The sequence below is a fragment of the Perca flavescens genome, chromosome 22 (assembly GCF_004354835.1).
Source record: "Perca flavescens isolate YP-PL-M2 chromosome 22, PFLA_1.0, whole genome shotgun sequence".
Taxonomy (NCBI): domain Eukaryota; kingdom Metazoa; phylum Chordata; class Actinopteri; order Perciformes; family Percidae; genus Perca; species Perca flavescens.
Genome location: NC_041352.1, coordinates 20,643,361 through 20,668,232, shown reverse-complemented (window position 1 = coordinate 20,668,232; position 24,872 = coordinate 20,643,361). Strand labels below are relative to the sequence as shown.

Here is a 24,872-nt window from a genome sequence, read left to right as displayed (position 1 = left end):
AGCAATCAGAGCATCCCTTCCTTAATTCTCCTTGAAGTGATCTCTGATTTCGCCTGATTGTGTCCGACGCTGTGCCATTATTCCACTCTGCGCTCTCGAGTGATTAGTACAGGGGGAGGAATGGACAATGGCATGGTGGTATACTGTTTGTTTGAATTGTTTTAGCAGCATGCATACAACATACGGACAAGGAAAGGTGTTTGAGTCAATGGTTTTGAGTGGCAACATTCAGCCCATGTACTGTAGCTCAGCCTCCATGGGAATAGCCTACACGTTATTTACATGCATGTTTGCTTTTCTGTGACCTCAAAATTGTAATTATTATTATTATTATTATTATTATTATTACTGGGGAAATAAACACACATTCAATGTCAGTGAAGTCATTCAGGCTAGAATTAACCTTGTAATGGTGGTGCAGGACAGAGCAGGGTCCACTTGGGTGGGGTGTTGACGTCAGAAGCGATTTGAGGCTGATATCGATTCCCACGTGCACAAACACAAAGAGGGAGAGACTGAATCAATTCCCTTATCTATTAACCAATCAATCAATCAATCCACCTTCATAAACTGCTGCTTGTCCTTCAAACCCAGTGTCACCACTGCAGCAAAACTGCAGATCATGCAAATATTTTCCCCCTTTCTAAAGCGGCCCAACTCGGCCTGAAGGACTGCAGGAAGCGCTGCCATGCTAATCAGATTTTATTTCAAGAACATTTATCTTTCTTTTTCTGTGCAGTGTGAATGTGAATTCAAAGTCAGTTTTACCAAGAACATTGGGCCTCATTCACCAATATCTTCCTAAGTTTTCTCTTAAATATGTTCTTAAGAAGGTTCCTAAGAAAAGTCTACGCCGGATTCATAACGTGTTCTTAAACAGCAGATTTGTTCGCATCTGTGTTCTTAGGATTGATGAATCCCACGTCTTCGTAACTGAAAGCGCGTGCCAGTTGTTCCTTATTAGTATAAGAAAACACACCGCAGATTCCCATATAAGGACATGACACTTCCTGTGCACCTCCTGGGAGACAGGTTTTCGGAGATTGTCGGAGCCGTGGTTGAGGAAGTACTGAATCTCAGTACTTAAATAAAAGTACAAATAACCAGACATATTTACTTTAGTAAAAGTAGAAGGTGTCCACAACCACAAACAAGGCCTGGCTTTTAAAAAAAGTTCCTATCCTAACCAGCATAAAACGGAAATGTGTTGTTAGAATCGGAATGCGGTTGGTTTAATTCCTGGATGTATTTTATTTTCTTTAACCATGCAAGTAAGCAAGTAAAGTGTGTGAAGCAGCGCAAATAGGGAGATGTGAAGAGGTTCAGCCAAATAAATAAGATATGAACGCGTCTTACGCAGCCTGGCGGAGGAGTAAACGACGCTGTGGAGAGAAATAGATGGAAACTTTGATTTAAAAACGGGAATAATAAAAACAAACGTTTTCATTTTCACTTTTACCGGAGGCTGTATTACCGAGGATCAGCGGCGCTGCGCCCGGGCTCTGCAGCACCGGAGCCGGCTTGGATCAGCGGTGCCCCGTATCTACGGCAACCAAACTTTACTGGTGAGACAAACGTGAGACGGTCAGGAAGACGTTTTGGCAGAGGGGGGAAACTGATCAGAAAATGTAATGGAACATTGTAGAAATGTACTGGAGTAGAAAGTATAGATAATTGCTGCAAAATGTAACAAAGTAAAAGTCAAAAGTAGGCTATGCACTATTGAGTCTACTTAAGTAAAGTACAGATACGTGAAAAATGTACTTAAGTACAGTTACGACGAATTTGTACTTTGTTACATTCTACCACTGCATTTTGGCCCTATAAATAGCGATCAATCACCAAATAATGCAGGATTTAATCCGTTTAATTGCTGATGTAAATTGTAGTGTTAGTGTTTTTTTTGCATAATATGATTTTTTTTTTTCAACAAATGATCAGAAATACATTACAGTACAATACTATCATTGTAATCGACTGTAGAATTAAATAAAATGCAGTAAGCAATCATTTGGAGCAAATTGTCATCACTCAAATGTGCGTAAGAGTGCTTTTCAGTGTTCGTAAATTTTGTTCTTAGCTAAGAACAAATCCAAGTTAAGAAAACATTAGTGAATGCCAGCATCTTCGTAAAAAGTTTGTAAGAAGGGTTTAAGAACACATTTCTTCGTAAGAACGGTTGGTGAATGAGGCCCATTGAGTCTTGAATTTAGCTCTGTAGCATTTTGTACAGGTATTGATCAAATTGTAAATGGCTCTGCACCGTGTAACACAATTATATAACCCAGGTTTGGTTACTTTCATAGAAAATGTTGATAATTTCTTTCAGAAGCCAAGAAACTTCACTTAGTTTATGACACAATGCAGAGATATTCATAATAACAATGCCGGCAGAGTCCAGTGAGTGGGCTAGAAGAGACTGAATGACTTGTCATTCTAGTGCCACTTAATTTTCAACAACATAATTGTTCTCAACCACTTACACTGTTCTGAATCCTAACCCATTTCATAAATCATCTGTCGGCGGAGTAGGTCTGAAAACATGTCTGAAAACAGTTACTTTAATTTCAGGTAAGACATTTTGTTTATTAAATCTTTTCTAAAGTATCTGGCTTAGTTGTTGTGTTTAATGTCGTCAAGTAGCTTTGAATGTTTATCTGAGCAATTACTTGGGCCGTGCAGCCCCGCCAAAAGGAATGAAAATCAGCTTTTGTTCTCCCAGTCAGATTGCATAAGTTTGTGTATTTCTACTGTATTTAAATAGAAAACATTTTCTACCCACAATGTCACTGGATACTTTTATTTTGAAAAATTATATTAATTATTCAGACACTGTCAAAACATGCATGAAATGAGAAGACTAAAATAAGTACATCAAAGTAGAAGGACGTACAGTTTTGTATAGTAGAAGGATTATTTGATCGTGCAGCCATCTTATATGTTTCATAAGATGATATATCGGTCAAAGAGGATGATTCTTCACGGTGTTGAGACAAGTGGATGATCAGTGGGTGAGAAGCTTGCAGTGCAGCAAAGCAGTATGTAGGTTACCTGTCAGGAAATTAAGCCTATTAACTGCTTATGCTTATGTAACACATCACACATTCGGCATTGGGTTCTTGTCCAATATTTCATACATGGCAGACCTTTGTAAAATGGTGTACTCATTAGGAAGTTCTTGCACAAGCCTGATATTAAACTTGTATTAGTTTTGCAGCAGTGTTACAGTTGCATAACATTTTCATTGTAATAAATATGCATTTCCACTCCAATATAACTCAAGCGGTGATTAAATATATACTTCCACTTGAAAGCTTTACTTTTGCTTTTTCTAACCTCACTGTGTCTTTTCTTTTTTTAGATACATTTTTTATTGTGTTTTTTTTTTATATTTAGAACACAGAACATACAAATACAATTGAACAAGAACAAAAACCCTCTCCCACCCCCCACCCTCTGCGGTCTCGAGGAAAACAAAAACAAACAAATAAACACCTTGCCTAATCACTCTCCTCTACTTCATGTGATGCTGATGTCATTAGGACTGATACTTGTGCTGCTGGGTTTTTCCATAGGTCTATAGTCTATAGATGATTATGCTTTGTTAATCCTTGCTGTAGAAAGCTCAAGCATAACTATGTCTAGAAAATACGCCAACCACTGCTTTATAGGGCAGCGCTGAGCTATCATTTTCTTGGTTGAGCCAGCTAACCAAACTTTCCTCTGTCTCCCAAGCAGATGTAATTTAGAGTCGTCATTAAGTAACAAAACAATCGGGTCAGTAGGAAGTCGACTTCCTATCACATCAGATATTATTGATGTTGTTTTATTCCAGAACTCATGCACCTGTTCACACTCCCAGACCATATGCAGGAAAGTTGCAGTTTGTTCAGGTTGACAGAACGTGCAATAGGGAGTGGGAATGACTTTAGAAACGTATCTCTTCTGAGGAGTCCAACATGTCCTATGACATATATTGAAGTGATTTGGGTTCTTGGAGCAATGGGAAATGTCCCAAACTGTCTCCCAATTAATTGCATTCCCCTCAGGGCTCAGCTCTCGCTCCCATTTCCTTGCTATTGGGAGTTCTCCTATAGATAATTGCAACAGTTTAGCATACATCTTGGACGCTAATCCTCTCATAGGAAAATCAACAAACCATTTAATGACTGGGTGCACCTCAAGACTGTTTCCCCATGGTACTCCATAACATTTTAGGACTGATCTTAAGTGCAGATACAACAAGAAGGATGTTGTGGGGACCTCAAAACTATCTCTTAGGTCTTCAAAACTCAGCATACCTTTCTTGAATAACTGGTTTACAGTATAAATGCCTCTGTCACTCCACTGCTTACAAGCAAAGGGTTTGTTACCAGACATTAAGTGTGTATTATGCCAAAATTGGGGTGTTCAAATGCCACTTGTTGATGTAGCATAGTTGCTCCTCCACCTGTTTAAAGTTAGTTGATGTGTTGGTGATAATAGGGCCATAGGCTAACATACACTTTTTTGTGTTTTCTGGCAGTAGTTGAGACCAGATGTTTTGTACTTGAATTTGTCATTGTACAGTAGACAGAGAAATAAAGCTTATTTTACTATTGTTCACATTATGATTATGTTCTAAATCACAAATAAATTACCATCAAACACAGATGATTTTTGTGAAGACAGATGCTATTTTCTCCTCCTCTGCATTTTATTAATTGCAGCACTAAACAAGGAAGTAGGCTACTCTTGTATCGATTTATGACCATTATAGGACAAAAGGAGAAAATGTCTCTTTGTTTAATATCATTAAAAGTAAAGTTAGATTGTGCTGTCTGCTTCCCGACTCATTTTAATAGAGAGAGTGGCCTGCAAGAGACAGCACCACAGTGAACTGCACGCTGCGGATGCGTGTGTCTCGGCCAAGAGAGGAGGAGAGAGAGGAGCGGTACCATTGCCAATTTTAGACCCTTTTTAGAGGGGCTCAAGCCCCCCTAAATTTAAAAATTATAATAATAAAAAAATGTAAGTTCTTCAAGTTAGAGTTTTCAAACTTGTCTGTTAGTGACAGAAGACAAACAATTACAGGTTCAAAGTGCTTGAAACAGGTTTAATACCCTGTTTCGCTGTTGCCAATGCTATGCACCTCTAACCCAGGCAAGGAAAGGGTTAATAGAAACGTAGTTTTGGCCAATCGGAGGTAGTTCTGCCAGACTCCCGCCTTTGGCTGAGTCTCGCTCTATCTAATCTGTCATCTGAGGGAGAGCAGGAGTGCGGTTGTGAAGTTTAACGTTGGTAGTCCCCAGAGAAGAAGTTGGTAATTTCATGGCGCAGATTATAACCCAAATTGAAATGTAGCAACTAAAATTGCTGAATGTTAGAACACTTTGTCAAATTGGTCGTTGTTACTGTGATTTATGAAGTATCAGGTTAAGTTCCATCATAGTGTTAATAATGTCAAAAAACGTTAGCTGACGCTGTTCAGTAGCTAGCTCAGAGATTATCGGCTAATGAAATTACTGATTTAGCATTGGGGGGTAAACACTTTTGCAAGGCACTGTATCCGTGTCACATTCTCATTAGGTCATTAGGCCTATAAAGGTCTGATCCTAGAATCGCCCCTGGGCGGTAGTCTCTAACGTTCTTGTCAACTTTGGAGAACGGCCAGGGGATTTTCTATGCTAATATCAAGGCTGCTGCTCTGCACTTGTGTACTGATATTGCGAGACACTTTTTGCCTTGGCGAGAAACCTCGTCAAGTTTAATTTCGTCACACCTCTAATAACGTCACAATCATTTTATTGATTTTTGGAAAGTGTATCCAATGGCTGCTTACCATGAAACATGTCAAAAAGGGGACTAAAAGAAATCATTTTGAAAATGATCATTTAGTTTTACAGACATCTTCAATCATTTGTATATTTCTGTTCTCATACTGGTCAAATAGCGAGGCAGGGGGCAGGTAGGTGAGTCTAGTCTGCACACTGAGCTGGACCTTTGCCCACTCTAATCATATGGCTATTATGGCCATCAATGCATCCCCAGCCTTGGTCTTGGTTCAGCTTCCAGGAGCCATTTGTAAAGCAGTGGAGCAGGAAATGAGGTTGGTTTGCTGCCGTCTCCCAAGCCTGGAGATTGTGCCAGAGGGAGGCACACTTAAGTCGGTACGTTGATCATGCGGGGTCCCTCCCAGACGGAGAGCGAGGAGGAGGGGTCATTGGTAGGAGGCGGAGGTGAAGAGCATAGATTTGCAGTGTGTTTGTAATGGACAGAGACATCACTGGCCCCCAGAAATATAATTGGCTAATACAAGGGGCCCCAAAGCCGACTGATTGATGAGGCTTTATGGCAGGGTCAAAGCACTGGACCTATTGCAGTTTCTCTTTTAAAAATGAAAAATTACATCCTTTCCTCAGCCATTTGATAGTTTTTGTTTTCTATACTTCTTTTCAATTTCCTCTTTCTTCTTCTTTTCAGAGACAACCAAACAACAAGTCAATCTTTTGTCCCAGTGACTTGTTAAGATATTAGAATCATCTCACTTGAGATAGAAGTTTTCCCCATATGTCATATGTCATTACCTACCTTCTAATGTTGATAAATCTGAAGGTTCTGGGGCCATTGTCTGTAGTTGACAACAAACTCACTCCTAAAAAAAATAAAAATAAAAGATTAAACAAATAAATAAATAAATAAATACAATAAAATAATTGTCTGTTAGCCCCCCAGTCACAGTCCACAGGTCAAAGGCAAAAAAAGCACAGCAAGAGCAGCCGACAGCTGCTCAGAATAACAAATATATGGCAATATTCCAACTATGTAAGGCCTCCATAAGAGTTCAACCTGCTATTACATGCTTTCTTGCAAATTGGGGTCATGTTCCACTACTGTGCAGATACGACAAAGACCTGAAAGGTGCCTACAAGACTAGACTGCAGGGAGATTGGTTTATCAGTAGAAGGTACTGGACTTTCTCAATCTCTTGATTCCCAACAACAGTCTTATTCAGTCTGAGCATATCAGATAATAATTATTCATGATGTTAAACTTGACCCTTTATTGTAGTTAATGACAACTAAAACAATAAAAATTTACAAAATACCTTTTGCATTTACAGTTCTTAAGGATAACATCAAGTACCCTAGGCTTTATTTTATTTTGTTAAACGAGATGTTTCTCTGCCTCTGAGTGTTTAGGGGAAAACAATCACTGTGCCATCTGTTAGTCTGTATGATACATGAATAGCTTCACTGCTTGAGCAATTAGTTTCTGACAGTTTGAGCAGAATCAATAATTTGCAGGGAAAGTCATAGCTGCATGAAATCTCACTTTTCCACTACACAACGAGGGTTGTTACAGGATGTGATTGGGTAAAGTTGTAAAGTGTTATTTGCATTGTCGAAAGGTATTAATGAAAACAAATTTTATTTAATATTTATTTCTTTGGACTATTTTTATATTTACAACATACAGAAACACTTTTTACACATTTTATTTATCATTATTTATACACCTATTTTTTCACATACTTGTGTACATAATATTCCTGTCTATTCCTTTTATTTGTTCAGTTGTTGTTTTGGTTCTTAGCTGTTATGTTTGCTTATGGATGCTTTGCTGCTTGCTCCTGTCTCTGCTTGCATATTTCTGCTGATAATCTTGCTTTTCCTCTGTGAGAAACAATGAGCAGCGGCTCTTGGATACTTACAAATCACTGGACTATACATTTTGTGTAGACATAGTAGGCTATTGCCATATTTTATATTTCTGCGTGAGCGTGGCCTACCAATAGCTCAAGCCTGTCCTACAGTGACGTGGTACTTAGCTAAAGCTAATTAGCAGCATCTCTGCAAAAGATGCCTCCCTTCTCCGTGGATGACTACTACAAACTCTTCAGAAGATTGCAGTTCTAGAAACCAAAATTCACCGGTTAGAAGTAAATGTGGAAGTGAACGGACCATGTGGGAATGACACTTTACCATGGACCCAAAACAATTGACAAAAGCATGCTAACCCACGGCTAATTAGCACCAACAAGACTACAAAGAAACGAGGGCTGTGGAACGGGTAATAAATCAACAAGTGGCAGTCCTCCCTGGAACTCTTTTGGTGCAAAGCCCAAGAGTAAATCATCTTCCTGGGAAATGGGAGGACAACTAACGGGCAGGGCACAGCGCCCTGAGATTTGTGATATGAACGGCTGGCCTGCATTATCATCCAGGCAGAGCGCCTCTTCAACTCCTGTACTCAGTAGGACACAGCCGTGGACAGCTGCCACAGGGAGAATTAGCAACAAAATGCCTCCCCAACAACCGAGTGTGCAACTGGAAAACAGATTTGCTGCACTGCCGCAGGAGCCTGGACCTTCATCTGATTACCTGGATTACATCTCATCGTCACACAGCAGGGTAAGGACTGAGAGCAATTCAAAAAGTAAAAAGCTACAGGGAAAGCTAACGACTGGGCCTCAAAATGTGATTGTGGGTGACTCTGCTGTAAAATATGTAAAAAGCAGTAAAAACACCAAAATACTCTATACTATAAGACATGGTGTCTGGTCCGGCCCAAAGAATCCTGGATATCGTGGCAGCACACCCAACTGTGAAGAACATTATACTGCATATAGGGTCACATGATGTTGTAAAGCAACAGTCTGAACGGCAGAAACGTGACTTTATGGATCTGCTGAACACAGCCAGCTCTCTAAACGCGAAAGTGTTTATCAGTGGCCCTCTATCGCCAGTCAGAAGAGGAGCTGAGAGATTCAGCAGACTGTTGGCACTGAACAAATGGCTTCCAACTGCATGTACCGTCCATTCTCTGCAGTTCATTGAACATTTTAACATTTTCTGGGACCGCAGACATCTTTTTAAAGCAGATGGACTTTTCCTTAACAAGCCAGGAGTAAAGCTGTTCACCTCCAACCTACTTTACTTTCTGCACCACACATCTGCTCCCTCAGTCAAGGACACAAGACAAGAGGAATCTAAACAAGAGGAAGACATAACAAAGCACAGCAGTGATCTATCACAGCCCACACCTGTGCAGAGATTTGACTATGGGAGATACAAGAAATCTCAACCCCCCTCTTCACCAGTCCAACACTCTCCAATCACCCTTTCCCCTTCCCTCATCCCCATGTTGAAGTTCAGCGGCAGGATAAGGCAGCTGGTGGATGCTGGAACCAAGTTTGCCCCCCTTCCTTCTCCCATCACTTGCCCCCGGCAAATTCCCTCTCCCCAGACTGATAAGGATGCTTGTGTACAAAATGCAACAAGCTTTAACTGTTATATGCCGGGTCCAGGCTGCACGCCTAGTGGCACCCATGATTCTTTCCAAAACAAGCCCGGTCCTATGTAATAATTCTTCCTCAAACAAAACTCCCAGAAAACTGCAGGTCTGCTGCAACTCTCAGTTCTTTCAAATCAAGACTGAAGACCTTTCTTTTTGATGTTGCCTTTCTTTAAATAATTGTTAATTTATAAGTCCTCTGGTAGGCGAGGTTTGGAACCTGTGTTGCAAGAGAAAAAGAGTAAGTACAATAAAGTATAAGTCCTTTGGAAGGCCCAGTTTGAAACTGGTAAAGCCCTCTGGGAGGCCAGGTTTGGAACCTGAGTTGCAACAGAAAACACGAGTCCTCTGGGAGGCCCAAGTTGGACTCGGTTAACTTGTTACTGCACTGTACATTTTATTCTCGTCTTTTATCTGTTTTTAATTTTTTTTAATCATTTTGAACTGCTCTTTAATGTTTTATTTTTATTTTTATATCCTTTTTTAACGGCTCTTTAATGTTTCATGTAAAGCACTTTGAATTGCCCTGTTGCTGAAATGTGCTATACAAATAAAGCTGCCTTGCCTTGCGTCTTTCTGTGCATACAGAGCAATGCAAAAAAAAGTCAAATCCTTTAACGTTAGCCTATGTGCACACACACTTGGCCAATAAAGCTGATTCGGACATGATGGCAAGGCAAATAATAACCTATGCACATCCCTAGCATGAATTGTTAGTGGCAGAGTTTCTCACAATTAAAATCACATTTCATCTAAACATGCAGAACAGAGAACAAACATGTTAAAAAAAACAATGAAAAATACAGTATGTTTTTCAATGACCTTTCAATGGATCCCTGAATGGCTTTTATGATAATTAAAGGGAATGAGATTTGCATTTAATAAGCCATCAAGTCTGCAGCTTTATATGTTCGTAGCTCATTGGGATAATGGATCTTAACTTTCTAGGAAGCCAAACCACCAGCAAAATTATGACATTTGTAATTATACATTTTAACAATGTGATATCATTCTTTAGCAAATGTTTAGTACATTTCTAAAAATGTAAACACTAGCTTAAACACTAGCTTGGTCACAGCCTGTGACCAAGATAGACAGGTGTTATATTAGCAGTTTAGCTGCTGTGAAAAATAATGCTAGTGGTTTAGCTAGCGTTTAGCTTTCTACCAGCTAGCTACCATGTGGCTAACCAATTGTGAAAATAGCGGTTTTGTGTGCTAATAGTTGGTGTGTTAGCAAGCTAAACAGGAGTACAAAGTTAGTGCTAGTGGTTTAGAGAGCGCTGCTTGCTAACATTTCTTCTGTCTAAGTTAACTAAACAGATGTTGAACTAGTGGTTCCTGGAGTCTAAACAAGATGTTATTTGCGGAAATGCTACATATCCAAGTAAATTGCACGCAAGTGGGTTGGGGAAGGACATTTTAATCCAATTATCAGATACCAGTATTGTTGATTGATTGCCATGTTTATTTACAAATATCTCAAAATGAGATGATTGCAATGATTGAATTGCTTCTTCACACAAACTGAATTTATTTGAGCCAAGCTCAAATAAAGCAGATATCATCATACCTGAACTGAACCCTCAGTCCAGCTCTGGCTCAGCCCCACAGCGGCTCTCTCCCCCAGCAGTGCCCGCCCGTCGTGTAATGGGACACTGCTAAACGATGCTAAGAGCACTCTAGTGCAGTCATGGCCTGTTGCACATGACTCGCTCCTCGCTGCCGTCCATGTTCTCACCTGTTTTGTAGCTTCTACGGGCTAGTTTATGACACTGTTAGCATCGGCTGCTACTGGACCTCCTCATGCTAAAACTAATTACATTATTCCTTGAGCCTAACTTTGGCATTCTCTGCAATATTGTGTTCCTTATTCTTGATGTATAATATATTATAGCAGAGGAGGTTGGGGCACACAGGAACTACACCCTGCTCCTGCTTGCTAACGCTATCATCCACAACTGATACTCAAGCATGTAAAATGCACAGTGTAAGTATGATGATGGCTTATGGCTTTTTTACTTCACTGAATATGGTACTAATGCTAAAATTTAAAAACGTATACAGACATTTTTAGTTTGGTTGGCCTAAAAATGTGTGCATGTTTTACTTCTAGTTAATCAGAATGCAAGCGTGGCTCCTTCATTTGGTTTCCTTATTTGCAACCTTTGGGAGTGGTTTAGATTGCAGCTGTGTCTGTGTGTGTGTGTGTGTGTGTGTGTGTGTGTGTGTGTGTGTGTGTGTGTGTGTGTGTGTGTGTGTGTGTGTGTGTGCTCATGTTTGTATCTAAAATGCTTTACCCTTACCATCCATGTGTCTCTGATGGATGATGGTGAGAGGGAACAAAGCGAACAAAGGTCAGTAACTATGAATATTGAAATAGTTATTGATCATTGCAATTATTTGCCAAAATGGAAATCTGTACAGAGCAGCAAGGCTTGTATGTTTAGTGTAAGTTGTTACTATTAGTTGCTCAGCAGAAGTAGACTCCTTGAAGTAGTTTACATCTACTACTGCATGTCAGAGTGTTTCTACGTTTCCTAGACCTGAATCCAGAACAGAATGCCCTCTAATGATGAATGCTAGTAGAAATACTGTAATTACTATATGTTAGCAAACAGCAAGAACCAACAACCCAGTCTCACGGATGTAGCATTAGGATCTTCATTTGTACACTTCCATTACTACTTGCATGTCAGTGTGTCTTTTACAAAACTCATGCACGGTTTAAGTAAAAGTTTTTTTCACTTTGAGGTGTCCAGCTAGCCAGATTATCTTGGTTTGTAGACCAACAGTCTTCTTGTGCCACCAAGGTTAAGCCGAAACTGTAACCCACTCATCAGCGTCACAGATTAGTCCACGCCGGTGTCCACTTTTGCCAATGGATCTTCTGTTTCCTCGAAGCGCTTCAAGTGGCCAAACCTCCACTTACACATCACTCAGATCAGATCTTATCTTTGATTTTCAATGGAAGCAATGTGATTTTTTGATTCATAGAAACTGTATTCATTCTTTCAAAACCACAGTAGTGCATCTGTTTAGACAGTAAATACAAGCTCAGCCATACGCAGTTCATTGTTTGTGCACCTGTACACAGACTGTGGTTAATGCCAGATTCTTTAACAACTAACTAATAGTGACAACCAGCCAGTGTTCCAGGTTAGATAACCCCACACAAACATACACGCACTGTCTCCTCTAAGAGGTCATTTCCTTGCAGCCTGTGCTCCTGTTGGAGGTGTCCAGTGTGAGTGCTTAGGTTTCGCCCTCCTGTCTCATGTGTCACAGCATGTTGTCACATATAGAGGCAGTGATGTATTATTGACGATGTCTGCAGGTTACTTAGGCACTGTACATTAGGCTAACATGAGTACAATTACCTACACATGGATGCACATGTACAGGAGTCTAATTGCTGCATAGGTAATGACTGATAATATCTCTGCAATAATAATATACTGTATGTGTGCCAGTTTTCTGTTGCTCTAGAGTGAGTTTTTCACAGTTAATCAAACTGATTTATATCATAATAATAATCATAACTAGTTTTAAATATATAATATAATATAATATAATATAATAACTGCTGGGATGTGAAAGCACCCTTAGAGGCAATCTTCCTTGAACGTAAATAAAGTGGCCATGGGTAATAAAAGGAGAGGTGGTTCTCTGCAGCAACCTATGCTCAGGCCCTCTAACCAGCTTTCCTTTGTGTATGAATGGGCATCTATATGGGGAAAGGCTCACGCTGCAACAGGCTAATTCCTGCTAATCCCATCGTATCTTCTACCACTAAGAGATGGTTTCCAATGGCAGCACTGGAGCAAGGGGAATTGCTAGTGAGATTAGCTCGCGTTAGCTCCTCCTCTGTGGTTTACGCTCACAGCCAGGCCAGGCTGGCCCACCACTGCTCCCGTGCTAACCTTTTGCACAGAAATGGATTAACTATTTTTCCAAAATGTTTCAAGTCTTATTTAGAAAACTATGTAAGTTTGTTTACATTTTTCTCTGCTTTTATTATGGTTTTAGTTTTGTGTGGATTCGGTTTTCAATGCAAAACTGAGAGCAGCAACAGGCACCCTTATCTCAAAGGGTTTATGAACTGTATTTAGAGGTGTTTGTGTAGGGTTTAGCAGTGCTTTCCTTTACATGTTAAGTTTGTTGGTTCTGGCTAACTTTCCTTTGCACATTTCTATGCAAAGATACAGTCCTGTTTTTTTCTCTTATTGCATTTGTGTTTATATTATTAGGTTGTGATTTTTAACATAGTGTGATAAGTGCTACAACAATGGTCCAAATCCACAAAGATAAAAACAAAACATGGGGACACTAAGTTAGGCAAGAACAAAACAGACACAAGGTGCATGAATTGCAAAATTCTCAATTCTGCCGTTGTCAGTTATCAGATATTGTGTTTGAACAATTTTATGTAAATACAACTTACAATCCCCAAACGGCACCTTTTACAACACAGCTTTGAAAGTTTAAAAAATGACAACTTTTCATGATTGGAATGTTTGGAAGCTGCTGTTTACTGAATGCCATGATGCATCAGTGTTTATTCTACCTTTTAAATATCCCAATAATAAAACACCTTAATGGGGACAGGACATCAGTCATTCAGCACCTAGTTACAGTATACTGTATGTTAAATGCAATATCAGTCCTAGAAATAACTACATGTCTCCTGAGACACACAGGAGTCCTTTCGGATAAAGACAAAAGAATGCAGTGCAACATTACACATTGCTCCCTTTGAGCTCAAACCAGCCTTAGGAATTTACCTGATACTAATACAGCTACAAGGCTGCAAAGTGTAAAGGAAGGTGAACACATGTTTACTGCCTCTATGTATGTGTGTTTGATGGTGGTAAAATAGTTTTACAGCTCCACCTGCTCATAAATACGGCTATTTACTATGATTTATGTATGTTTTCTTTACCTTAAAGCATCATGCAGCTCTATGGAAACCCCCCAAATTAACCCCCAACTATACAGCAGCCAGTGGATTATCCTCTAGTTAAACACGTATGCGTTCCACTTTAATTCCCAAACAAACCAGCATGACAGCACTTTAAAAAACTGGACAAGCCACTCATCTGGTTAGAAGCTAAAGAATTGGAACCAGGTCATCTTTTTCTGTGTTCTTGTGAAAACTGGGCTTTGTATCTCTTTTATCTGCGCTCGTATGGATTAATAAGCACGTCAGCCTGTGCATACTGCAGGTTCTCCACCAGCTGCCACCTTTCTCTTTTCTAACAGTGACCCATGGGTTTTTCTTTCATAGGAGATCTCTCCTAAAGATGTTTCCACAACCAGGGAAATCGATTGTCTTCGACAACTTTCCAGATCCCACTGACGTCTGGGACATCGTTGAGACAATTGGGAAAGGGACCTATGGAAAAGTCTACAAGGTGCTCAACAAACTTGATGGAAGTAAAGCGGCTGTAAAGATCCTTGATCCAATCCATGTAAGTTGACTCTCTGATCTGGAACATGAATAGGTTTGTTTAACCCTCCCGTTGTCCTCGGGTCAAATTTGACCCATTTTTAAAAAAAAAAGTTTCTGTATCATAAATTTGGGTTTCTTTCAAACAAATTGTCCAAAAATAAATAAATAACATGGATGGTTCCCTACAACCATTACTCTTCACAAGTAAAATAAATGCTCGGTTCACTACTTTCATTGAATTTGCGTGTTTAATCAATTTTATAGCATTTGAAAAAAAAATGATAAAAGAACGTTGAAAAAATGTCAAAAAACCCATCAAAAGTGGGTAAAAAAAACCAACAAAAACATCAAAAGCGCAGAAAAAAATCAACAAAAAAATTGGAAAGAGTGTCGAAAAAGACGACCTAAATGTGGACATTTTTTATTTTATTTTAAACTTTGACCCAGAAAAACTAAAAGTTGCAGGTCGACAGGAAAACAACACAAGGGTTAAATGACTTATTATACCAATTCTATATCGTTTTATTGTCCTCACTCCATGCCATTGCACGTGTTGTAGTTGTTAGTGCTTGTTAAAGCAGCTATAAGCTTGTGGTGTGGCCATGTCTTTGGTGGAAGCACAGGGTTGACAAGTAACTATCTTTCACATTTATAGCATCTGTATATTAGAGATTCAGACATCTACACAGATTGGATCTGGGCCTTCTATTTCTTCTCGCTGTTTGTTAACTTTATGGTTTGCTTTCTGATATTGAGTCGGTATATTTCCTCTCACTTAAATTACATACCTTCAACTTCATTTTATTTTGTCTCTTTATATTTCATACATTATATAAAAAGTAAATGCACTATCATTTTATAAACAGCACTTTTTAGCAAAATGTGTCTGGCATTTCCAGAACATATGATGTATGTGTTTTCAGGTTTAGCTTAGTGTTTGTGAGTTGTATACTTTTTATTTTTCATTACTTGGCTACAACCCCCCACAACAACCATGATGGTCTCATAAGAGTTTGTGTTACATGTTGCATTACATTGTTGGCTTTTATATCGTACCCTTAGCCCATGTTTACTTTAATTAGCATCAAATCAAAATTCCTTGAAAAACTTACCAGCAGTTAACAATGAAAGGGCTAGAACTAAGGATGCAACCCTTTTACAACCATTATCTTAGCAAATTGCCTCTGATTAATTGGTCATCCTTATTGGATGTATCATGTACTCTGATCATTTTTGGCCTCTTTTGCCTGTGCAGGGTTTTTAGCATTGAGCCAAAACCCCTTTGGCACCTATGCAGAAGTGTGTGAAGCTTATCTGGCCTAAAGCAAGGACATTTTGACAGACAGCAGAGATACATGATGTTACTTCTGGCAGCGTGGGTCTGATCCATCCTGTAATGCAAAGATGTTTGTTCTACAGTGACAAGATTGACCAATTACAGGACATTACTGGGCAAAAGGTAGTACTATAAAGAAAGGTCACTGTTTTTCAGATAAAAGAACAATAATGGAGGATTATAATACTTTCTATTCTAACTGCTCTGTTTATTTTGAAGGTACAGTGAATTGTATTTCTTATTTAGCAGCTCTAATGAGCAGCCATTTCCTATTAAATCTGGCCTTCATGCTAGTAAAAGTCTCATTAGTCTTTTGTGAATTTGTTACTCTTTCTCATTATTGAGAAATTATTATCTACAGACCACTAGCCTGTGAGGGCCGTCATTGCCATCGTTTCAATCACTGGGTTTATTATTTGATGAATAAACCTTTTTCATATAGTTCAACTATATAGCAAAGTCTCCTCATATGCTACAGTGTGTGTAGTTTCAGGTTGTGGTATTTATGAAGCATTTCAGGAGAATACAAGTCAATCAAACCATATTTTACAGCAAATATTTGAGAAGGGAAAAATCACTTTGGTTGAACTTATTATAACTCAGACATTTCAAACTTGTGAGGAGAGGTGACTGGTAGGCATTGCTTTGTTTTAAGAGGGTTGGGAATCACTTTGAGATTTATATGTTTAAATGAAATATGCAGCAGCATGATTTCTGTGTAAAATTCCCTTGTTAGCCTTAATCGCACAGTATGGCTGCAACTTACAGTAAAAGAGTCTTAACTCTCACCAAAAAGTAAACTAAAACTATTTCTTTAATCTAGAAAGCTGCTACCACCACTATTAGAGCTTTTGCCTCTCTTGTTCTTTTGATATCTTTTGGCATAAAGCGCAACACAATGGTAACAAAACATGAGTTCGTAGGTGAAAAATGTGTTTTTTAACTGATCTTGTTGCTTCTTTTTAAGGATATTGATGAGGAGATCGAAGCAGAGTACAACATCCTCAAAGCTCTTTCTGACCACACCAATGTTGTCAAATTCTACGGGATGTACTACAAGAAGGATGTGAAATGCGGTGACCAGTTGTGGCTCGTACTGGAGGTAGGAACACTTATTATATTTGAATAGAAAAGCCACCATATGTTTGCCATATCCTCTATATTTGTTTGAGACCTTAAATAGACCTGTGGCTGCACCGAGCAGACAAAGAGCATATAGGTGCAGATTAAAGGTCTGGTTGTCACACAGCATGTCTCGCCTGGTATATGCAGCGGTGACCAAATTTGCCAAGGGATTATGTTACAGTTTAAGCCACCCTGGGTAGTCTCAGAGTTTACTTATAGGCCACCTGGGGGATTCGATCGCAGGCCAACAACATGGATGTGTTGGGAATGGACGTTAGCTCGCATGACGTGGGCTCCCTGCTGAGAGCAGCAGAGCAGGGATTTCTGTTTACAGGGGCTGTCGCAGTGTATTAGTTTAAACGCCTACTGTAGCAGGTTGTAGCACAGGCACAAATGTATCTATCCTGTAGCTGATTTCTGTTGTTTGGATTCTGGGCAGACTATGCTAAATTGGTGGAAAGGATACATTTTTTGAGGTTGTTGGTGCACTTATATTGTATGTAACTACGCTAAAGTGGTGACTGAATGCAAAATGGCCTGATTTTGAACAAAAACATCACTGCATTTGACTTTATGAGACTGCTTTTTTTTGCACGTGCTGACATACAGTACAGGAAAGGCTAGATGCAGGTATGAATTTGTGAAAGTTCAAGGGGACCTTGCTGCTGCTTTCTTACATCTAAAAAAAGCCTCCAGCTCCCCATCCATTTTCAAATGTCAACCTCCAGACAAACATGTAATGGAGGTCAATCTCAGAGGAGGAAAAGTGTTTGTGGGGTCCAACACGGTGGCGGTTCTGGGTTTTCTTTGCCATTTGACTTTCCGACCATGTAATTTATGTTCCTGCTATGATAGATAGCAGTACAAACCTGGATACATCTGCTAAACTTGGGGAGGGTTGATAAGAAAGAATGCTGGTAAAATGTCACAGCTATGGTGCTGAAGGTCTTTGAAGTAGTGTTTCTGAAGAATGTAACATTACATTTTTAGTCACACTGTTGTCGTGGCTCTAGGTCCCCCACTCAGGCCCAGGATTAAATTATCGCAACATCCAACAGTCAGATAGCTATTGCTATGATGTGTTGTCCAGACAATCACGGTCCCCAGATTCCTTTAGTTGCCATAAGGTTAGAATCTTTGGTTTTGAATGAAATGTCTCAAAAACTCTCAACATGACATTTAGAACAGATGCTGTATTTATGTCTAATCATTTCAGCTGTACTTGTAGGCCGTTATATTGTTGGGTAGTTTAATTTATAATAAAACATTGTATTTTATAAACTACATGTGTTTTGTCTCCAGAAATCTTAATTTGTAAAGTAACTGGTAACTAAAGCTCCAGTTGAATGTAGTGGAGTAAAAAGTACAATATTTCTTTCTGAAATGTAGCGAAGTAGAAGTAGAAAGTGGCATGAAAAAAAAAGTGTGTACCTAAAATGTGTACAGTACTTGAGTTAATGTGCTTAATTACATTCCACCACTGTGGTTCTGTCTTCCTTTATCAGGTACAGCAGTGCTTGAATAGATTTTCAATATTTCTGTAATCCAAGCACAGTGGTTTTGCATCAACAACAGCAGTGTTATGCTAACCCAGTAGATAGTTTTCACCTCTCCAACTTGTGTTTCATTCCCTTTTCATCGCTCTCTTTCCTCCTGACCTTTGCAGAGGACCCTGCAATTACTTTGCGCGGATATCAAGTACAATCTAAGATGTGGAATAATCAGACCACAAACTGCATATAGGAACACAAAGACCTTTATCTGATAACGTAGTTCTTATTTTTACACTGTAGTGATTGTTGGTTTTGCATCATGGTGTTTTGATCTGTCTGGAGGATTCAATTATTTTGAGTAGAAATACAAATCTGGTGTTAGGGGAGTTCACTCAGCTTTGCTACTTTGTTTACTCCCTGTTTCCTCCTTGGTTTGCATTCCCATTTTCAAAATTTCCCTTGCAAAAATCTGCAGCCAGCAGTCTAAATCTGGTGGCTAATCCTGAGGCTGAAATCACTGCCTGACAGTTTAGCAAGTGGCCGTGTGGGGCTGTTTGTGTATGCGTGTGTGTGTGTGTGTGTGTGTGTGTGTGTGTGTGTGTGTGTGTGTGTGTGTGTGTGTGTGTGTGTGTGTGTGTGTGTGTGTGTGTGTGTGTGTGTGTGTGTGTGTGTGTGTGTGTGTGTGTGTGTGTGTGTGTGTGTGTGTGTGTGTGTGTGTGTGTGTTCTGAAGTAGATGCACATGGCTTTTTTTTGTGAAGAGACAGGAAAGCTGGCAGTGAGGCGGTCATTCACCATGGTTACTGTCCGTTTCTAAACTGTAATTTTCCATCCTTTAGCTCTGCTGAGAAGAGCCTTTTTCTGCCCAGCACTGACAGCAGATCGCTCATTATAAACAGAATACATACAAATTGCATCCTTTACTTTGTTAGCCCTCTCATTGGGGTCTGTGAGCTTTTGGCTTTGCCTCTGTAGTGTGCTCCTTTATGTTAGCGGATGTGGGCAGAGATGAGCAAGCTTTCATGTATGGCGGTTTAATTCTGCTCCCAGAGACCTCAAACGTACTTCAAAGATAGCGAGGATGGAGCGACATTTATTTTCTAATTGGAAATAAAAACCTGATTTGGATGTGTATTCCATTTGTGAGCTCCCATGTTTCCCCCAAAGATCCTGCTAAATAAAGGCCAGTGATTAGTGCAACCTTTAAAAGCTTCTTGTATCTGATCTTCCATTTTGCAAAAATAAAATATAATGCTAAATTGAACTGCATTATTGTGTGCCTATATTTCGTTTTAAGGTCTAGCTTAAAATGGTTGTTTACAGAATGTGAACGCTAGTTTTTACTACTGCTTCTTTGTTACTACTGCTTCGTTGTTACTACCATTGGTATTAATGCTAGTTGTTGCAGACAATAACTAGAGAGAAAGCTGTGGTTTAAATTTGGCCAAAAGCTGTTGATCTCTTCTGTGAAACATTGCTTTCGTTATAACTTTAATGACTTCTCAGAACACCGTGTGCTACACAGAGGAAAACTCCGGACTGTCTTGGGACCTGATTCCTCGAACATTGATTGAAGTTCATATGCAAAAATGGCTATAGAGTCTCGGAGTGCCATAGCACAGTCTGCATCAGGATGCTGTGAAGGGGTTTGGAAATGATGTACATCTCCTCAAACATCTATGTATCTCTGCAAAAAAAAAAAATAGTTATGGGCTTATCAGTAGGAAATGGAAGAAGTAATTGGGCATGAAGGGCTTTTTTCAGGACCAAATTGCATTGGCGAATTACGAATTTCTCTGCAGAGATGGAAGAACTTGTCAAACTGTCTCTCTGTACTACATTAAACATCAGCATTTGTGGTAGAGTGGCTGAAGAGAATCATTCCTGAATAACAAGCCATATGACAGCACATCCGGAGTCCATCTACACCATAGACACTGATTTTTTTATTCCATCCTCCCTCATTGTACCACATTGCCTTCGACACCTTCCGAAAGTCAAAAATAAACCCCTGTGGCATGCATTTACACCAATGACTATAGTCCTTCTCTCACACCCCAACCTCTACAGTCATTAATTGACAATTAGGTTTAAAATGTTATGTTTAGACTTCAATAAAGTGTGCCAGAAAGTAGACACCTCTGCTACAGTATTTTGCTCATGTAAATGATAAGCCCACAGTAACAATAGGAGTGTTTTCCCTGGAGACGATGCAGCGTGTAACACACAGAAACACACATGAGTATTCAGCGCCGCAGACGTGATGCAACTCCATACATCCAATTAACTGGCAGTAAATAAGAAATATAGGTTTATATTTGCAGGAAAACTTTCATCAAAGATAGTTGACTAAAAAGTCAGCACCTGTGTGTTTTAACACCCACTCTGGTTTCTCCTGGTTTGTTTCATCTTTACATTTCTTTCATCCACTTCTTTTACACATCTTTGATCGACTACTTTCATTTACATGACTAAACAAGCACCTGACCTCATTTGTAATGGAGAATATGCCACTCAGTATTCAGTGTATTCAGTTTTATCTTTGAAAAATTGTAGTTCTGTGAAACTCACGTGATGTTGAAGATGAAGATGCCAAACATGGGTCTTAACAGACCTTTTATATGAATAGTTTGTCTTCAGACTGTGAGGAAAGTTGTGGTGGAAAATGCAAATTAGGATTGAAGCCCTATTTATGATGTTGTAGCAATAATATAGTTATTGGTCTAATTGTTGCAGTATGGAGGTTTTTAACAACAACTGTGCAGACTATATTTGGGATAATATATTAGTATTATATATTATATTAAGTATGGGAATGGCAACCAGTGGAATAGGCGTTGACTTTCCTTTTGAAACATTACTTTCCTTTATGGTGATGTCTTGTTGGCAGCTGGCAGTTAAAACCAAATCTTAAAGAAAATCAGTGGTGGCTTTATAATGAAGGTCCATATTTAACATTAAAGGCTGCATTTTTTTTAACATGGAGTGGGAATTTTAACTTAAAATCAATCGGATGTTTTAAGGTGACCTATTTGACTTTTTTTTTTTTTTTTTTAACTGGACTTAATGGATTCAGCTGTTTTGTATCTCCACACAGATTTTTACAATCACCGTCATAGTTTAATGGAGTGACGCAATTTAATGGGAACTAGTCTTTTGTTTCGTCTATGTTATGATTGTGAAGATAGATTTAAATCAAACCAGGTCTGAAGTTTCTTATGTCGTTTCCACTCTGCAGAGGTTTAAGTCTTCACCACATGTCGAATAATTAATGTTGATGTCGAGCATCACTTTCTAGAAGTGGGCACTGTCGCTAAGGTGAGAGCGCTAACGTTTAGCGCTGCTAAATCTAGGGCACCGGACCTCTCATTAATATGGATATGTCTGTCTGCCTTGTGTAATTTAATGATGACAGGTGATATGGCAGCAGTGATGTGGACTGACGTCAGGCGCGGCTCATTGTCAGAGCACTGTGCTGTCTGCGAAAGTCTCGGAGGTATTCTCTGCTTAACTGCAGTTTGTCTGCACGTCTGATAGCAGCGTGAAAGAGTGATTAAGCTCCCCATGTGGCAGCTGAGATGCATGCCATCCATCCTGCTACAGATCTCTGGGCTCCTGATGGAGAGGTAGATTGATAGGCAGATAGAAAACAGACACGAGACATTGCAGTTAAAACCTATGCCCCTGCTTAGTCAAGGTTAGAGACTTGCATCACTTTCAGTATCCAGTGCATGGAAGGATTAATGTATGGGTCTACCTGAGCTGCTAATGGGGCCCCTAGGCCAGAGTTTCTGTTTAATGTGAACATTTCTTGTTATAAAGTCAATCAAACAACTTCAAAATGACTTAAAATGATGGCAAATAGATACAAAACTACCACAAAGAGACATAAAACCATCGCAAAGAGATGCAAAACAACTGCAAATTGACAAAAAAACCCGCAAAGAGACACAGAACTACTACAAAGAGAAACCAAATTACCACAAAGAGACTCAAACGACAACAAATAGATGCAAAATGACAATAATCCATCTATGTTGAATATATTAGTTTTTTTATTTCAAGTTTTACAATGTCTTGTTCAAAGAAGAAAGAAAAGGAACAACAAAGTCATGATGCATTTTTTCGGTTATAGCTGAAATGATTAACAGAATGTATTTAATTCAATTAGATATAATCGTTCGGCGTCATTTATTTAGCAAAAATGCCAAACATTTGCTAATTCCAGCCTGTCAAATGTGTGGGTTTGCTACATTTATCTGTTTTCTATACATTTTAAATGAAATCTTTATTTTTTTTTTCATGTTTCAGACTGTTGTTTGGACAAAATAAGCAATTTGAGGACATCACAATGGGCTCTGAGAAATTGTTACCAAGATTTTTCAGTATTTTCTGACGGTTTATAGACTGAACAGTTAACCAATAGAATAATCAGTAATGCCAATAATATGTATTTGCATCCCAAAAATCCACTAAATGAGTGTTTTATTCTTTAAAAGGGGTTCACTGTAAGTTGTAAGTGGAAGAAGCAATTTATAGCTTCCTGTGGTTAGCTCAATTAGCTGCAGTAAGTAGCTTAGAAATACTTTGGCAAAAATATGCAAAGGCAATCAAGCCCTGTGGGTGGAAGCGTAATGAAATGACAAAATGGGTCCCTATTTGGAGATTTGGGCACACAGCTGCACATGTAATGCTACTATTGTACGAGTCAGCACTTCTTTTCTTAGGATTTCAGGGGAAGATATTCATATAGTAATAATACATAATTTTTCTATCTATTGCCATTATGCAATGTTTTTCCCCGACCATTTTAGGGATGTAAATATTGCATCGTAAGCCCCATGCTGTGCTGTGATGTACAATACCCTGTCATTTTGAATGTGAATTGAAAAATTGTATAGTTGTGTTAATGCTGTGGTGTAAAAGTTATTTATTAGTACCCTTTTTCCTGATACATGCTGCATAATCTCTTTAGCACGATCGCTGCAGGGGACTGATTCTTATCCTAAATAACCACACACCACTGCACGTCTATTGCCTGATTAAGCTTTCAGTTTACAAGTGCGGGGAATTAGTGTAATTATACAAGAACAAGTGTTTAATACATAAAAAGATTCAAGGATGGAAATTTCCTGTCTAACATGAAAATGTTATTTTTTTTCAGTTAGGGCTAAAGATGTGAGTTGAAATGCAAAAATATTCACAAGTCATAATAAATGGAAAAAGAGGCATTTTTATGTTTGATGCATCTGCAGATGACATCTTTTTAAACACAGAGGTCTGTGTTTACAAACCGTGTTTGTGTGCAGAATCTACCATTTCTGTTCACTCGCAGCCCCCAGCACTGTGACGGACATCTTCAAGCTTTTTATTTTCTGTACACCTCTGGCATCTCCCAAAGAAAGACCCCAATTAAGGGTTATTATTGTTGCCAAGGCAACCCACTGGGTAATTTTCTGTAATTTTCAAAGAGCTATTGAGGGTTGAGTCAATGTACCTTAAAGAAAACACATAAACACATGAAATCAAACTTGAGAAGGAGAAAGTGTCCATGCTGATGTGAATCTTGGTACGTTCTGTTTCCAGGTTGAAAGGCTGTTCTATAAATGGTGTGTAAAAAAAATTCTGATATAAATGTTGCCATTGTCTGAAAACATAAGAGGATGTTCTTCATTTGAAGATGATTGAATGCATGCTTAATATTTACCCTGCTTAGTCATCACAGCATAGATTAAAGCCTGCACACAAAATGTACATTCTCCTGGTGGGCACGATTTCCCCCCTCTTGCTAAGCTGCCTCAGAAAGATAAGCTGCTAAAGACTGACAGAATTACTCTTTTCTCACTGTGCAATCTTCTGATCAAAACAATTTCATCCTCTGCTGTTTCTCCGTGTGAAAATCTGAATCTTTTTTCAGATGCCCCAGATTTCAGCATACTGTGAAGGATCACCTATAAGTGCTGACTAACGTTGAGTTTTTGCTCATTATTCTCTTTTCTTTGTGGGTCTTTCTGTTGTAGCTCTGTAATGGCGGCTCTGTGACAGATCTGGCTAAAGGCATGCTGAAGAGAGGAGACCGAATGGATGAAGCCATTATTGCCTACATCTTGCACGAGGCCCTCATGGTACGTCTGGCCTTTTGAATGTGCACGAGCGGAAACAATGATGTGCTGTAGAGCTCAGTAGAACAACT

At 39.1% G+C, this 24,872-nt stretch overlaps 1 protein-coding gene and 1 long non-coding RNA gene across 10 annotated transcripts in view; one reads left to right on the top strand and one right to left on the bottom strand.

The window, feature by feature from the left end:
• The window catches only part of myo3a (myosin IIIA), a 71,137-nt gene that overhangs the window by 1,973 nt on the left and 44,292 nt on the right, over positions 1–24,872 (top strand). For 4 of the 8 annotated variants that reach the window (XM_028568988.1, XM_028568989.1, XM_028568987.1 and 1 more), the window contains exons 2-4: positions 14,563–14,746; positions 17,031–17,165; positions 24,700–24,804. In XM_028568988.1, the coding sequence (XP_028424789.1) occupies positions 14,563–14,746; positions 17,031–17,165; positions 24,700–24,804 (424 nt within the window). Of the gene's footprint in view, positions 1–10,171; positions 10,257–10,798; positions 11,266–11,562; positions 11,633–14,562; positions 14,747–17,030; positions 17,166–24,699; positions 24,805–24,872 lie in introns of those variants that run through there. The other 4 variants (XM_028568992.1, XM_028568991.1, XM_028568990.1 and 1 more) reach the window with 4 other exon arrangements.
• On the bottom strand, positions 2,804–11,247 carry LOC114548948 (uncharacterized). Of its 2 annotated transcripts, none has more exons than XR_003691472.1 (3): positions 11,017–11,247; positions 6,571–6,634; positions 2,804–3,051 (listed from the first exon to the last, which is right to left on the bottom strand). It is a non-coding gene; the product is annotated as an uncharacterized LOC114548948 (long non-coding RNA). The 2 variants fall into 2 exon arrangements; XR_003691471.1 differs by having other exon boundaries at positions 10,849–11,024.